This window comes from Leopardus geoffroyi, chromosome D4 (genome assembly GCF_018350155.1).
Source record: "Leopardus geoffroyi isolate Oge1 chromosome D4, O.geoffroyi_Oge1_pat1.0, whole genome shotgun sequence".
Lineage (NCBI taxonomy): Eukaryota > Metazoa > Chordata > Mammalia > Carnivora > Felidae > Leopardus > Leopardus geoffroyi.
The window spans coordinates 6560724-6576184 of NC_059342.1; the positions used below are offsets into that span (position 1 = coordinate 6560724).

Consider the following 15461-nt stretch of genomic DNA (forward strand, 5'->3'; position numbering starts at 1 on the left):
AGCAGGCTCCAGGCTCTGAGCTGTCAGCAGAGAGCCCGATGTAGGGCTTGAACCCACAAACCGTGAGATCATGACCTGAGCCGAACTCAGTTGCTTAACCGACTGAGCCACACAGGCGCCCCTAATTTTCTTAAAAAGTCTTTAAGGATTTTTAAAATATAATTCCAAGTTAACAGTTTATAACGTGCCCTGATGTATTATGTTCATTCTGCTTAAGATTCATGATCTTCTTGACTTTGTAGGCTTATTGTTTGGAATTTAGAAAATTTCATTCTTTAAATAATTTTTAAATTTCCCTTCCCCTTTCATTTTGGGACTCCAGGGCACAGATGTTATACTGCCTGATAGTAACCCACAGGACATTGAGACTGGTTTGTTGTTGTTGTTTTTCTCATTGTGCTTCAGTCTAGATACCTTCTATTGTTGAAACTATCCTAAGGCTCACATCATTTATTTCCCTTCCCTTAGGGATCACAGTTGAGCCAATTATCCAATGTCTGTATTTAGATGTTTCCTATTTGACCAGTTTTCTAGTTGCTTATAGGGGAAAGGCACATCTGGTTCAAGATCCTCCATCATGGCCAAAAGCAGAAATTTTAGCTACATTAAAAAAAAAAGGTAATCAAACCAGACATGGGTGTACCATCAAATTATCAGTTTTGACTAGTAATTTCATTTTAAACTTCAGTGAGAACAGAGTTAATCAGAGGAAAATGCTCTCATGTTTCTACTACCAAATCTAAAACCTACTTGTATTTACCCCATTTTACCATCTTCCCTCTAGTTACAAATGGAGACGTGTCCTTGATGTATTAAAGACTCATTTTTCTCTTGTGCTCTGGATCCCATTCAAAATTTCACTCCTTTTAAAATTCTCACTCCATCGGTCTCTTTCTTCATGGCTCACCCCATCAGCATATAAACTTGATGTACTATCTCTCAAATAAAAATCAAGAATTTTCTTTTCTTGCCCACTATCACTTTATTTTCCCGTTCCCCTTCATGGAGAAACTTGTCAAAGAGTGATCTACAGTTACTGTCTTTACTTCCTTACCAACCTCATAACCTCTTCAACCCAATCCAGTCTGGAAGCTGTCCTCCAACTATACTGAATTTACCCATCAGTTCACTGTGGCCAATTCACAAAGCTCCTATTACTTGATGCTTCAGTAAACGCATTTAAAATGACGGACCACTTTTTCCCACTTAAACCTATTTCTCTTGCTTTCATGAAATTCGACCCTGCTTGTTTTCCTCTTATTTCACTGACCACTCTGTCTTTCTTTGCTGACTCATCCTCAACCTAACCTCTAAATATTAGATTGTCTCAGGTCCCGATCCTCTATTCATTTCCTTTCTGTAACAACACTTCCTTATGTTACCTTAACTATATCCATTATTTTAAATGATTACCTACATGACATCTCTACTTGGAAAAATAATGGACATCTTAACATGTCCCAAATGGAATTCTGTCCAAATTCCCTCCTTCCCCACATAAATAAATAGCTCATCCATAAACCAAAACCAAGGAAACATTCTTGATTTGTTCCTGTCATTTCTTCCATCCAATCCATTGGTTGGACCCATTTCTACTTTTTTCCATTTCTTTCCACACCTCCCTAGTCCTGAAAGTACAAGATACTTTCAGGGAATGAATGGTGAATAAACCAGTTTGGCTGGATTGGAAATTACTGTTGAGGAGTATTAAGAGATAAATCTAGGTAAGTCAGTTTGGGACTCATGTTGGAGGACTTGGAATGACAGACAGAAGCCTAGTTTCTGGGAGAACAGAGGGAGTTATCCCTTCTGGGGATAATTCTCCTGAAAAGTGGTACTTTTTCAGTAATTTAAAGTATGTTGACATAACGGTTGTTAAGATTATGATAAAAAGATGCTAGTGAAAGCAGTGTGAAAGTAATATCAGGAGCCAAGTGGAAAAGGTGGTCAAAGGGTAGTGTCTTTTAAAAAGGGGGGAAACACTTTCTTCCTCTCCAACCCACAGGGCAAGCCCTACACCTATTGATGTTAAACTATGGCTCTGCCTCTGCCTCTTGTGACAGTCTGGGGTGCTGGACTTCATGCTCTAAGAAATGGGAAGAGGTGTAAAGCCTGAGCAGAAAAGGGATATGGTTAAAACTGTGCTATGGGAAGAAAGACCTGACAGTGATGTGCAGGACTGAGAAGGTAGGAAGACTAATTAGGTTATTATGATAGTCCAGGTATGAAGTTACAGGGGACTGGTGAAGAAGACAGTGAGAAGAAAGAATGAAAAGAGAGTGCAAGAGATAAAAACCATAGTCAAAGGTTTTTACTCAGGGGTTCTGAGCTCTGATGACTTAAGAGAATTGTGCTGTCATTGTTAAGACTAAGTACCTTAGGAAAAGAAACTCTTGTGGAGAAAATATGATGAGTTCTGAGAGTTTTGAACTGCTAGCTGTGAACAGTTCTTAGTATGGCTTTAGCTGGTGTAATTCTCTGGGTCATTCAACATCATACAAAATAGATTTGCAATCTTGGTTCTAGGTTAACATTTCCCAGATTATTGATTTGATTCAAATATATTAAATACCCACCTGCTATATTATATGCATAACTGATGCTGCTTCATTTTTTACCTACCACTTATTTTCCTGTACTGTTCATCACAAGTAACATTGTTTTAGAGGTGTGTTGCTGCTTAGTGTTCTGCTTTATTCCCCTGGATATATTTGCAAGTTGTCTTTCCAAAGCTAAGGATACAGGGGCACCTGGGTGGCTCAGTCGCTTAAGTGTCTGACTTCAACTCAGGTTGTGATCTCATGGCTTGTAAGTTTGAGCCCCGTGTCGGGCTCTCTGCGGACAGCTCGGAGCCTGGAGCCTGTCTCAGATTCTGTGTCTCCCTCTCTCTCTCTGCCCCTCCCCTGCTCATGCTCTGTCTCTATCAAAAATAAACATAAAAAAAAAAATTAAAGCTAAGGATACTTCTTGGTCCCTCCTCAATTAAAAATCCCATATATCTGAACATATTTGCTCACCAACAATATTTAGCATACGTCTCCATGGTAGGTCCTCAAGAAAAGGTTTGTTAAAAGATTAAATAAGTTTATGGTTTGCTTACAATCCTGGCTCACTTCTTTAAAAGTAAGGTAATGTAGCATGTTGAGTATAGTAAAGGGGCGCCTAGGTGGCTCAAATTGGTTAAATGTTCAACTTTTGATTTTAGTTCAGGTCGGGATTCTCACGGTGCCTGAGTTCAAGCCCCATGCTGAGCTCTGTGCTGACAGTGAAGAGCCTGCTTGGGATTCTCTCTCTCTCCCCTCTCCCACTCACTCTGTGCATATGTGTGCACTTTCTCTCTCTCTCTCAAAATAAATAAATAAACATTAAAAAAATTTTTTTTAAAGCATCAGTCAGAGCCAGAAGACCTGGGCTCTAGCCTGGCTCTGCTCCTGACCAAATCTGTGACATTTGCAAGTTAAGGTAATTTCCTTGGATTTGGCTTCTATGGCCATAATACGGTTTCATCTAAATGTTGGATTCTCTTATCACATTTCAGTAATACTTCTTCATGTAGCAATTATGGTCACTTTGGAAAATAGGGTTCAGTTCTTCAAGCAACCAAAGATATGTCTTGACTTGAGAATGTACTATTTATTTACTTAAATTTTTTTTCCCTAAGTTTATTTCTTTTGAGAGAGAGAGAGAGAGAGAGCAAGGGAGGAGCAGAGAGAGAATTCCAAGCAGGCACTCAATCTCACAAACCATGAGATCATGACCTGAGATGAAAGCAAGAGTCAGATGCTTAATGGAGTGAGGCACCCAAGTGCCCCAAGAGTGTTCAACTTGAATAATGCTTCCTTGTATTTTGGCAGAGTACTCTCACAGACAAAGGTCGCCTAGTCCAAACTTTTTAAAAATCCATTTACTTTCTTTCTTTTTTAAATTTATCCATTTGAGTGAGACAGAGACAGCATGAGTGCGGTTGGGGCAGAGAGAGAAGAAGAGAGAGAGAATCCTAAGCAAGCTCTGAGCTGCCAGCACAGAGCCCGACGCAGGGCTTGAACTCATGAAACCATGAGACCGTGACCTGGGCCGAAACCAAGAGTTGGATGCTTAACTGACTGACCCACGCAGGTGCCCCCCAAATTCACTTACTTTCAACTTTCTTTCATCATCCAGCAAAAAGTAGTATTATCCCTTATACTGCTCCTTCTGTAAAGACTTACTTTCGACAGCTTATCAAATTGTTGTCCACTTAAATTCCTTTGTTTGGAGCATGGGATGTGCAGTAATACAACTAAAAATATATTCAAATAACATCCACTGGGAACTGAAATGATTTTGTCTTGCTACCGGGGCTGTATAACCATGGGTCACTGCAGAAAGCTTATCTATTTTTTTTTAATGTTTATTTATTTTTGACAGAGAGAGACAGAGCACGAGCAGGGGAGAGGCAAAGAGAGAGGGAGACACAGATTCTGAAGCAGCCTCCAGGCTCTGAGCTGTCAGCACAGAGCCCGACGCGGGGCTTGAACTCACAGACCGCAAGATCATGAACTGAGCCGACGCGGGGCTCGAACTCACAGACCTCGAGATCATGACCTGAGCCGAAGTCAGACGCTCAACCGGCTGAGCCACCCAGGCGCCCCAGAAAGCTTATCTATTTTATTGCTGCTTTATATGTATGCTACCAAAGCTGCGAAAGGCAACAGAGTGAAACGGTTCTAAACCCTGGCATTGGAGTCAGACTGCCTGTGTTCAAAATGCAGCACCTCTTCCTTCTACATGTGGGACTTGGAATTTATTGTATATTGCTAAACTTAAGTTTCCACACACTTAAAATGAGAAAAATAATAGTGCCTGCCTAAGAATTGTATGGATAAAATGAGATAATCAATGTAAGAGGATCCTAAGTGTCCCCCAAGTGATACACAGATTTAATGCAATCCCTATCAAAATCCCAACATATGCAAAAATCTATATATTTTTTGCAGAAATAGAATAACCTAAAATTCATATGGAATTTCAAGGGACATCAAAAAGCTAAAATAATTTTGAAAAAGAACAACAAAGTTGGAAGTCTCACACTTCCTGGTTTCAAACTTACTACAGAAGCTACTGGTCATCAATACAGTATGGTACCCGCATCAGGGCAAATAGACTAATGGAATAAAACAGAAATAAACGCTCACATGTATGATCAAATGATTTTCAACAAGGTTGCCCCAAGATTACTCAGTGGGAAAGGACACTCTTCAACAAATGCTGCTGGGAAAACTGGAAATCTATATGCAGAAAGATGAAGTCGGACCCTTACCTTACACCATGTGGAAAAATTAACTCAAACTGGATTGAAGACATAAATGTAACAGCCAAAGCTATAAAACACTTAGAAGAAAACATAGGGAAAAAGTTTCCTGACACTGGGTTTGGCAATGGTTTCTTAGATATGACACCAAAAGAAGAGATAAATTGGAATACAATGAAATTGAAAACTTGTGCTTCACAGGACACAATCAAGAGAGTAAAATGGCAACCCACAGAATGAGAAAAAATACTTGCAAATTACAGATCTCATGAGGGGTTAATATCCAGAATATACAAGGAACTCCTACAACTTAAAAAAGTTCAATTTTAAAACGAGCAAAGGACTTAAAGAGACATTTCCCCAAAGCAGATGCACAAATGGCCAAAAAAGTGCACACTAAAAGATGCTCAACATCATCCATCATCAGTGAAATGCAAATCAAAACCACATTGCTGTAACACTTCAGACCACACCCTATGGCTACCAAACGAAACCAAACAAAAAGTGTAGTTTTTTTTAGTCAAAAATGATTACTTTGTCTTCTGGGTCAATTTCACAGCATACATATGATCTTTATTTGGCCTTGCTTCTTTCCTTTTCCCCTGTGGAAATTTCATATTGGCTTTATATACAGTTACATGACATGGCTTTAATATCAAAAAGTACTTTCTTATTATCTCCTTGTATAACTAAGAAGCAAAACTGTTAATGCTGCATATGATCAAAATATGCTATGGTAAATTAAGTTTTTAACAGGATTATTATATCTGATTGACTTATTGTGAGATGTAAAAGACAAGACAACAAAATGATACTCAGGGATTTATCTCCAACTGAAGAAGACCAAAGTTTTGTATCTGTTAAGGAAAATCTTTCAACTCAGGTTAAAATCACACGACTTTTTAGAAAGATCACATGCCAGCTAATTGTTAGTTCAGATACACTATTTGGAGTATTTCTCCCTCATCTTCTCCACCATGAAATTTTAAAAGCACTGCATATGTTTATGTGCTGCATGTATTTCCTAAACTTAAAAAGAGTAAGACTTTTCATCTTCCAATACCAATATTCACCCTCTTAGAGGTGACAGCTCCTGAAAAAGCATGTTCTAAAGAGAAGCAGTATATGAAACCTTAACTCTCATACTAAATCCAGGCCCAAGATACCTTCTTATGGTTTCTTGCTGAGATTGGGGCCACATCAAACTGGGTTCCCTGAAAACACCATGATTACGGACAATAGCCTCAGAGCTTCAGTGTCACTAAATTTTTTTTATCTCAGCTTTGTTTGAATGTTTATTTAACAGAGAATTCTAAGTTGATATACCATTGTGATTCATCTTCACATAAGGCTATCCAGGATTCCTTTGCCCATATCCATATTTTATTCTTTATTCTCAATACATGAGTGGGATTTAGGATTTTACCAAGTCACTTAAGAGGTGATGGCTTCACTACTACAACTATTAACATGAATTACTTGACGCAACTTGAAAGTTGTAGGTAGCTTGCAGTGTTAGTACTGATAAGTGAGTACATAGGTAGGGAGATCTGAAGTGATATACATGCTCACGCTCTGTGTCTCTCTGTCTCTCAGTAATAAACGTTTAAAAAAATTAAAAAAAAAAAAGAAATTTCTTCCTCTGTAATAGTAGTTTGGGAAAGACATGGGGCCTCTTTTAGGAATTACAATGGTATACTCAGAGTTTTGGAATCTAACATTCAATCCAAGTCCTTTAATTTTTTTTTTTTAATGTTTGTTTATTTTAGAGACAGACAGAGTGAGTGGGGGAGGGGCAGAGAGAGAGGCAGACACAGAATCCAAATCAGGCTCCAGGCTCTGAGCTGTCAGCACAGAGCCCGACATGGGGCTCAAACTCATGAGCCATGAGACCTAGCTGAAGTCGGATGCTCAACCAACTAAGCCACCCAGGCGCCCCAATCCAAGTCCTTTAATAAAAAGGCAGGATTCAGCTTCAGTTTTCCCTGTCAACAATACCTTTACTCATATTATCAGTAACTCCTACTCAACAAGGTGCAATGCACTTAACCAATAACCGAAAGGAAAAGAAGTGATACCAGGAGATTCATACTATCCTCAAAATTCCTGATTGAAACATGGATTTAAAACATTTTTTAAAGAGCGAGAGGCAGGGTGCCTGGGTGGCTTAGTCACTTGAGCGTCTGACTTCAGCTCAGGTCATGATCTCATGGTTTGTGGGTTCAAGTCCTGCATTGGGCTCTGTGCTGGCATCTCAGAGCCTGGAGCCTGCTTCGGATTCTGTGTCTCCCTCTCTCTCTGCCCCTCCCCTGCTCACACTCTGTCTCTCTCTCAGAAATAAATAAACATTAAAAAAAATTCTTTTTTTTTTTTTTAATTTTTTTTTTTCAACGTTTATTTATTTTTTGGGACAGAGAGAGACAGAGCATGAACGGGGGAGGGGCAGAGAGAGAGGGAGACACAGAATCGGAAACAGGCTCCAGGCTCTGAGCCATCAGCCCAGAGCCCGACGCGGGACTCGAACTCACGGACCGCGAGATTGTGACCTGGCTGAAGTCGGACGCCTGACCGACTGCGCCACCCAGGCGCCCCAAAAAAAATTCTTTTAAAAGAGAGATAGTCTGGGATAGTTTTCCTGGGTTTCTCCCATGTTTACAGGAGGTATACATGTTATTAAACTGTTGTTTCTCTCCTGTTAACCTGACTTTTTTTTTTTTTTTTTATAGTGTCGGGATCTCACCCAAGAACCTAGAAAGGGAGAGGGAAATTCTTTTTCCTCCCCTACAGTTTAGTAACTCATGATGGGACATTCCCTCTGGAGCCTGCAGATAAGTATCCTGGAAAACTGGCAGAAGCTGTTAAAGGAAATGCTTCTTCTTATTTAAATACCTGCTTGCACCATGGAGGCCTGAGATCTCACCTGCGCCACCTCCTCCTGAAATGAGACCCAACTTTTTAACCAATCTAATCTATTCTCAAGACCGAGGAAAGCGCTGCTGTTTGTAGCAGGCATCATGGCTTCAAGGTGCCGCCCAGGCCCTCAGGACTTGTGGTCCCAAGGGAGCCACCACGTTGTGCTCCGTGGCATCTGGAGGTGGTGTTCCTACAGATGATGAGCAGGCTACTAGGCTAGAGAGGGAGGTCATGATGGCTGCACAGAAGGCACTGGACCCATACAATATACTAGCCCCAAAGGCGGCTTCAGGCACCAAGGAACACCCTAACTTAGTCCCATCTATCACCAACAAGCATCTGTGAAGAGGACAACAGTGCCCTCATCTGGTTCTGGCTGCACAGAGGCAAAGCCCAGCGAATGCCCTGGCTGTGGAACCCCTTATAAGCACTAACTTATAGGTGTGTGCTGTGAACTTTTTTCTTTCCAATCAAGACTGGCCATTGCATTGACTCCTTCTCCCCCCGCCCCCGCCAAAAAAAGACTGAGACTAGTTCAGTGAAACTATAGAGCAATCTATCAATCAACTCAGCTTCTGGACTATAAAATGAATCTGAAATTTCAAAGGCAGACCCGAAAGGAAGCAGACTATGGCACCGCAAAATACGATTCTTTGGCATAAGGATTATTTTGAGCTGATCATTTTTAAGAAACAGGATATACAGCAAAAGCTCTGGAAATCTAGTGAGAGCTCTTTTATATGGGAAATCTCCATTAGTAAGGGTATTTTCCTTACCAGAAAGACAAAGATGACTCTACATCATAGCAACCTTACTCCTGTTTAGCTGAAGAAGGTACTCAAGTAAGAGCCTGGCCTATTTGGGAAGTTACTCAGTTCTTTTGGGTATCTCACGTTTACAGGAGGCATACATGTTATTAAACTCCTGGTTTTTTCCTGTTTAAAAAAAAAAGAAACGTTCTGGCAGGATTTCTAGGAAATAGTGACTGTTATTTTGTTTTTAAAGTGTTTTCTGAACAGTAGTCAGTAAGTGCAGTCATTTAACACAAACCACTTCCCATTCAGCATTTAGCTTTGGGCCACCAGCAGCTTGCAGATCAAGGGCTTAGACACCTTGGTTATGCAAATTAAAAGTGTTGGAGAGTTCAGTTATTTGTTCCTAAGAATCAAAATGAAGTCTTTGATTCTGTAAACAATCTTCCTTTTTTCTCCAACCAAACATTGAGGGGTCTTAAAAGTTACTAAGGACATAAAATAATAAACTTTGTTTTAATGTACTTAAAATTTGAGATAGCTATAAAGATTCACTGTTATAGCAACCTTCAACAAAACTATTATGCAGAAGAAGAAAGTATCATCTGTGTATTTCAAGTAGTCAAAAAAGAAAATTTCAAGTACATATTTTCACAACTGAGTGCCTTAAGGATTAGATTTATCTTTCTCATTTTATTTTCTTTACTACAATTTCCTTAATCTCTAATATTTTTAATTCTAGTGAACAAATTCTGACTCACAATATTATATGCTACTGGAAAACTCACATTCAGAGATTCATATACACTCCAAGCATTTAAAAGAACCTAAGCCTTTTCATTAAAAATACTCTCCACCTAATTATCTTTTGTGTGTGAAAAGCATCTAAACATTTTCATCTGTGTATACAGCTGTACTTGAAAGGGCCATTGATCAAAAATTTTTTCTACTGTATACTTTTCATTTGTCTTTCTAGCACTTGTTCTGATAACGTCTTCTCACGTGTGCTGACGATCTGCATTCTCACCTGCCTGCTGTCTCGGTAATATCCTGCTATAGCATCTTTACCTTGTGACCTCGCTCTGTTTACTGTATTTACCAAGAGTCATATCTAAAAGCTATGCTTCTGTTCACATTGCTCAAAACCGACCTGCTTGACCCCAGTAAATAGCATCTATAGGCGTGCTTCCTAGGCAAGTATTAAAATTAAAACCATTAACGCAATCTAAGAATATGGATAACTGGAACAGGCCCTCTTAAAGCTCTTCTAATGCTTATTTTATGAACCTGCTATAGTTACATTAAAAAAACAGGATGTTAAGTGATCGGCTATGCAAAGAAAGGACTTATGATGGAATAATGATCATTAACAACTTTTAAAACCATATTAATAAAGACTGGTGTTTCAGTTAGAAATAAGGCATTTCCTTACAGATTTGGAAGACTGAAAAAGAACAGTATTCTAGGGCCTGCACCACCCAAGCAATCCCATATGGCATAAATACAATAGAAATTAACTTCTTAACCTAAAAAATAATACACAGTAATAAAGTAAAACAAAATTGATAAATCACAAAACTAGGTAATTTAATATTTAGGCTATAATGCGCATTTTACTAAAAATTTGATTCATATGAAGAGTTAAAGGCTATATGATATGCATATTACATAAATTTGATTAATATGAAAGTTTTAAAATTCTCTTCTCTGTCATTCTGAAATCTCTCTGAATGTTACTGTCAGCATCATGAAACACTTAGTGCTAGTTATCTTGAAATTAAGTACAACCAACCCAAATCTGGGAGTAAACGCCAAGTATTTTCTCAGATCCGTACTGTGATATTTTTCTCAAATAGAATGAAGCGTGTCACATATAACCCACCCTTTTGTTTGGCTAATCCTGCTGACTTATACTTACTGTTATTACCTATTCTAATACAGAAAACCCAAAGATCTGTAATAAGTGGTACTGAAAAATTAGAAAAACTTTCATTAGAAATAATTTAAATACCAGAACTGGAGTGGATACAGAAATGGTCATAAAGAGCACAGAGTAGTTGATAGCAGTCTTAGGAAGTGCTTCTTAAAAAATTGAAAGACATGTTTACTATGATGAAAGGCTTTCTCTGCATATCCCTAAATCAGGGTGTGCGCCCCACTTCCTTGGTTAGGTGACAATACAAAAGAAAATAACTTCGGAGTATTTATTACGTCGGTATTTCAGTTTTGTAGAAACATGCTAAATGCACGATGAAGAAAATAACACAGTCTCGATAAAGTGACCACGTAATGCCACCCCATGGAGAATTGCTCCCCAGGTATAGAACTGTAGGTATTTCCTTATGTCTACTCCATAATAAAACTATTTAAATAAAATTTAAACATCAGAAGTTACAGTTGTGATAAAAATTTCACTCGACTTTGAAGCAGAAGTCTTGAGTCATGGGAAAGCACTCTTCCACAGCAAGTTATAGTATTACTGGCAGCATATACATAGGTGACGCGAAACAATCACTATTTCCCAAAGTAAGGAGCCATGGACGCATCGAATGATTTATATAAAGACTACATAACTTAATATACTGCAATATTTGCAGAATTGTAGAAATCTAAGAAAACCTTTATCCTCATTTCTTAAGAATATTCATTTGAAGAAACATTTTGGCATTAATTGGTACGATAATTACTTACCTATTTCTCGTGCAGAACCAACTGAACAGGTGCAGGTTAATTTCTCTTTATGTATAACCAGAATAAAAATTTAAACACTGCAAATCCTCAGTGAATAATAATTCTCTTGCAAACTCAGAATTTTATAATAAGGTAGTCATCCCACTCTAAAAACTTCAGAATGTTTATATGGGATTACTCTCCCTAAAACTAAAAAGTGAAACATTAAGAAAGAAAAATTTAAAGCAATCTAGTTAATACCTTTGTTTTTAAAAACAAACAAAATGTTATAAACCTTTAAAAACCCACTTTTCAGCACTTAAGTTTCCGAAATCAAGCATATTATACGATGTGCTACTTGTGACTTGTAAAGTAGCAGCATGGGGGATCTCTTAATTGCATTATGTACACAGGTCCTTGAGGAGTCTACAAATAAAAATCATATTCAACTTTCATCACGATATCAGAAATCTTTTAAAATCTAATATACTATCATTTTAGATGTTTTCTGCATTTGGTTACCACTAAAATGCTTTAAAGATCATGTAAAAAGCATTTTTTCCCTTTTCTTCCTTCCCACCAAAAAATTTCTAACTTTATGTATGAGGCATTTTCTTATATAATTTGCATTTCAAAGCCAGCTCCAAAAAATAGATAATCCAAAGCCTTAAGTACAAGTTTTAAAAAAAATAGCGTATACCACTGAAAATGAAGAAACTATTTTCTTTTTAACTGAAATACTAAGTATTTTAAACTTTGTATAAATAACACACACAGACTGCCCCTCTACCGTACCACACTCCTTAGGTACAGCATCTAAAGAGGAGTAGCGCTAAAACAAAGGACGACGACAACCAACACTTACATGTATACTCTCATTCTTCTTAGACACATACATTATGAATTTTCTACTGGCATTCTTGAATAAAGTTAACAAGCATACTTTTTCACCAATTTATTCTCATTTCTCCCTTGTATATAAGAATCTCTAACAAAAGGAAATGTCTTCAAGGATTTCTGAAATCCCTAAAATATTCTTTAGCAAAAAAAAAAAAAAAAAAAATCCTAACCTATCAGGCATCTCAGTAAGCATATACATTTAAAAAACAATCTATTTTATGGCTTATGCTTCAATTTAATGCATGACCAAAGTCCCAGGGATTGAAGAATCTTATTAGCAGCCAAGAGCTAAATGGATGACAATATTCCTCACATTGTAATCTCAAAATTTTTAAAGAAAACTATTCACTATAGTCTTAGAAAAACTTGGAGATAATTCTATTTTAAAAACATACTTACCACAAACAAATACAAGGGAGACAAATAAGAAAATAGATTGTGTTGTATCTTTGTAAACTTGTTCCATTTCAAAATGTATTCTTTAGGGTCGGGGAAATTTCCTATACAAGTGAAACTAAATATTTGTTCCCTTTGCTTTGAAAAATATTTACAGTACATAGAACTACAAGCTAAAAGTGTACATCTGCTTATATTGCTGGCCAGTGATATAAATGAACAAGAACACAAGGTGCTTATTCAATTATCTGAGCATTATAATTTGTATAGTGATGTTATTGTAGGTCAACTATGGAAAAATTAGAAAACATTAATGAACACCAGCCCTTGTGTAAAACACCACACAAGATGCCAAGGTATTATACATTCACTGTGGTAAAAACTGTACATATGTATTCTGTGCATCTTCAGCACTGCAAAATTTACATTACAATTTTTTCATCTTTCAAAATTCTGAGTTCAAAAAAGTCTATTTTTTTTCTTTTGCCAGAGAAAAGTGATGTTAACTGATTGATTGGGTCTGTGAAACTGCTTATAAAATTCTTTGCTAAGGTCTTTTCATCAACGTCTTTTACTGATGTCCTCGTGAAGAAAAACTAAATTTTGCAAGTTTTGAACAGATATTTCCACATCTTTGCTGGCTAGCATCATGATGTACATAATAATTGTATATGTAATAATAGTCCACAGTAATGTGAAATACAAAACTTTGTTCTGTTAAGTCTATTTTGGTCTCAGAGCAAAGTTCATTTCTTTCATCCAGCCATGTTGTCCCTTATTTGATCAACTCGAAGAGCTAGGTCTCTAAAGGAGGGGCGCTGATTTACATTATTGTTCCAGCATTCAGTCATAATCAAATAAATCTACAAAAGAGAAAATAAACCAAAATTATAATGAACACAAGGTGCCATCTTTTAATTGATGAAGACATGAACGGAGAACTAACTTAATTTTCCTATGTAGGCTTATGTCATGGCTGTGCCTAGATCCACAGTCATAGGATTATCCAAAAGCTTAGCAAATTAAATGTCATCAAGTGACGTGAAATCCTTGTGAAAAGGGAATGAAAACATCTGATGAATGTGGATAAAAAATGTTTTGTGGGGGGCGCCTGGGTGGCTCAGTCAGTTAAGCATCCAACTCTTGATTTTGGTGTGGGTTATGATCCCGGGGTGTGGGACTGAGGCTGACTTCAGGCTCCAGGCTGAGTTCAGCCTGCTTAAGATTCCCTCTCCCTCTCCCTCTGCCCCTCCGCCTCTTGAAAACACGGGCTCTTCTCTCTCTCAAAAAAAAAAAAAAAAAATGTTTGTTTTTTTTTTGTTACCTCATCTGGGCATCCATCTGGTCTTGGTAATCTTCCATTATTCTTTAGGAGTTCTATCAAATGAAACACAATCATCTGTCCTTGTTTGTCATTGCCAATCATACGCATAAATTCCTGCAATATAAATCCACTTTTCAATAAGTTTTTTTTTGGTATATTTAATTTGAACCAGAATTCTTTCTCAACTTCTAGTAAATGTGAAAAATTCTGTATATGTATGTTTTCCTATATGCTTGAAACCTTTTAAAAACAGACTATTTTGAAGATCAAACCTTCCTTTTCGTCATATTTCAGAAAAGACAGTGCCATTTCCATAACTATAATATATTTGACACAAATTCCCTGAGAAGAGCCCAAAAGAAGTGAACTAAAAGATGTTTACTTTGGTTTTTTGATAGTTGTCTTAACACATCATATTATATTTCAGCTGAAATAAAATTTAGATTGTAAAAGAGAACATAATAAAAAGAACACAGAATGAATATTAAGCATAAATGCAATGGAGATAAAATGCTCGTATGTACAAAATTCCTAAAATTAAAGTCTGAACTATGAGCTAGAGAAACATTTACAACAAACGCATCACTTATTGAAATACAGAGAATTCTTACAAGCTGGTAAGAAAAATTACTAACATAATAAAGGGCAAAAGCACATGAGATAATGCACACACACATATACTGATTTCAAATACCCAAAAACTATGTACTCAATCACACTAATGGGAGAAATACAAATTAAAATCAAATAACTATAACTTCTATCAATTTGACAAAACTGCATAAAATACTAGCAAATGATAAAATGTATGCTCTTATGCACTGTTATTCGGAGTACAATCTGGTATAGCTTTTCTGAAAAACATTTTGAAATAATCAAAAACCTTTGAAAGAGTTCCTAATCTTTTACTTATAATTACACTTTCATTCTAAGGTGATAAGAGATAAATATATATAACAATGTTCACTATGTTCATTGAAGTATTACTTAAAAGACTGAAAAATGGAAAAGAACTGAAAAATGGAAAAATGGAAAGTAACTATAGCGTGGATATTTACTTATATTAGTAAATATTTACCACAAATACGATTTCGAACTTTTGGATAGCATTTTATTGTAAGGATATAGTTTCTGATATTTTCCTTTTTTAATTATCCTTTATTAAAAAAATATAGAATAGACAGGGGAAACTATTTTGAAACGTTTAACTTTTTTA

At 36.9% G+C, this 15461-nt stretch overlaps 1 protein-coding gene across 3 annotated transcripts in view; it reads right to left on the bottom strand.

The window, feature by feature from the left end:
* Positions 1-11145: 11145 nt before the first annotated feature.
* Positions 11146-15461, bottom strand: part of JAK2 (Janus kinase 2) — a 118235-nt gene continuing 113919 nt past the window's right edge. For 2 of the 3 annotated variants that reach the window (XM_045469984.1, XM_045469985.1), the window contains exons 23-24: positions 14246-14359; positions 11146-13784 (exon numbers count right to left, since the gene is read on the bottom strand). In XM_045469984.1, the coding sequence (XP_045325940.1) occupies positions 13677-13784; positions 14246-14359 (222 nt within the window). In that variant the 3' untranslated portion in view covers positions 11146-13676. The remainder of the gene's footprint in view (positions 13785-14245; positions 14360-15461) is intronic. The other variant, XM_045469986.1, reaches the window with a different exon arrangement.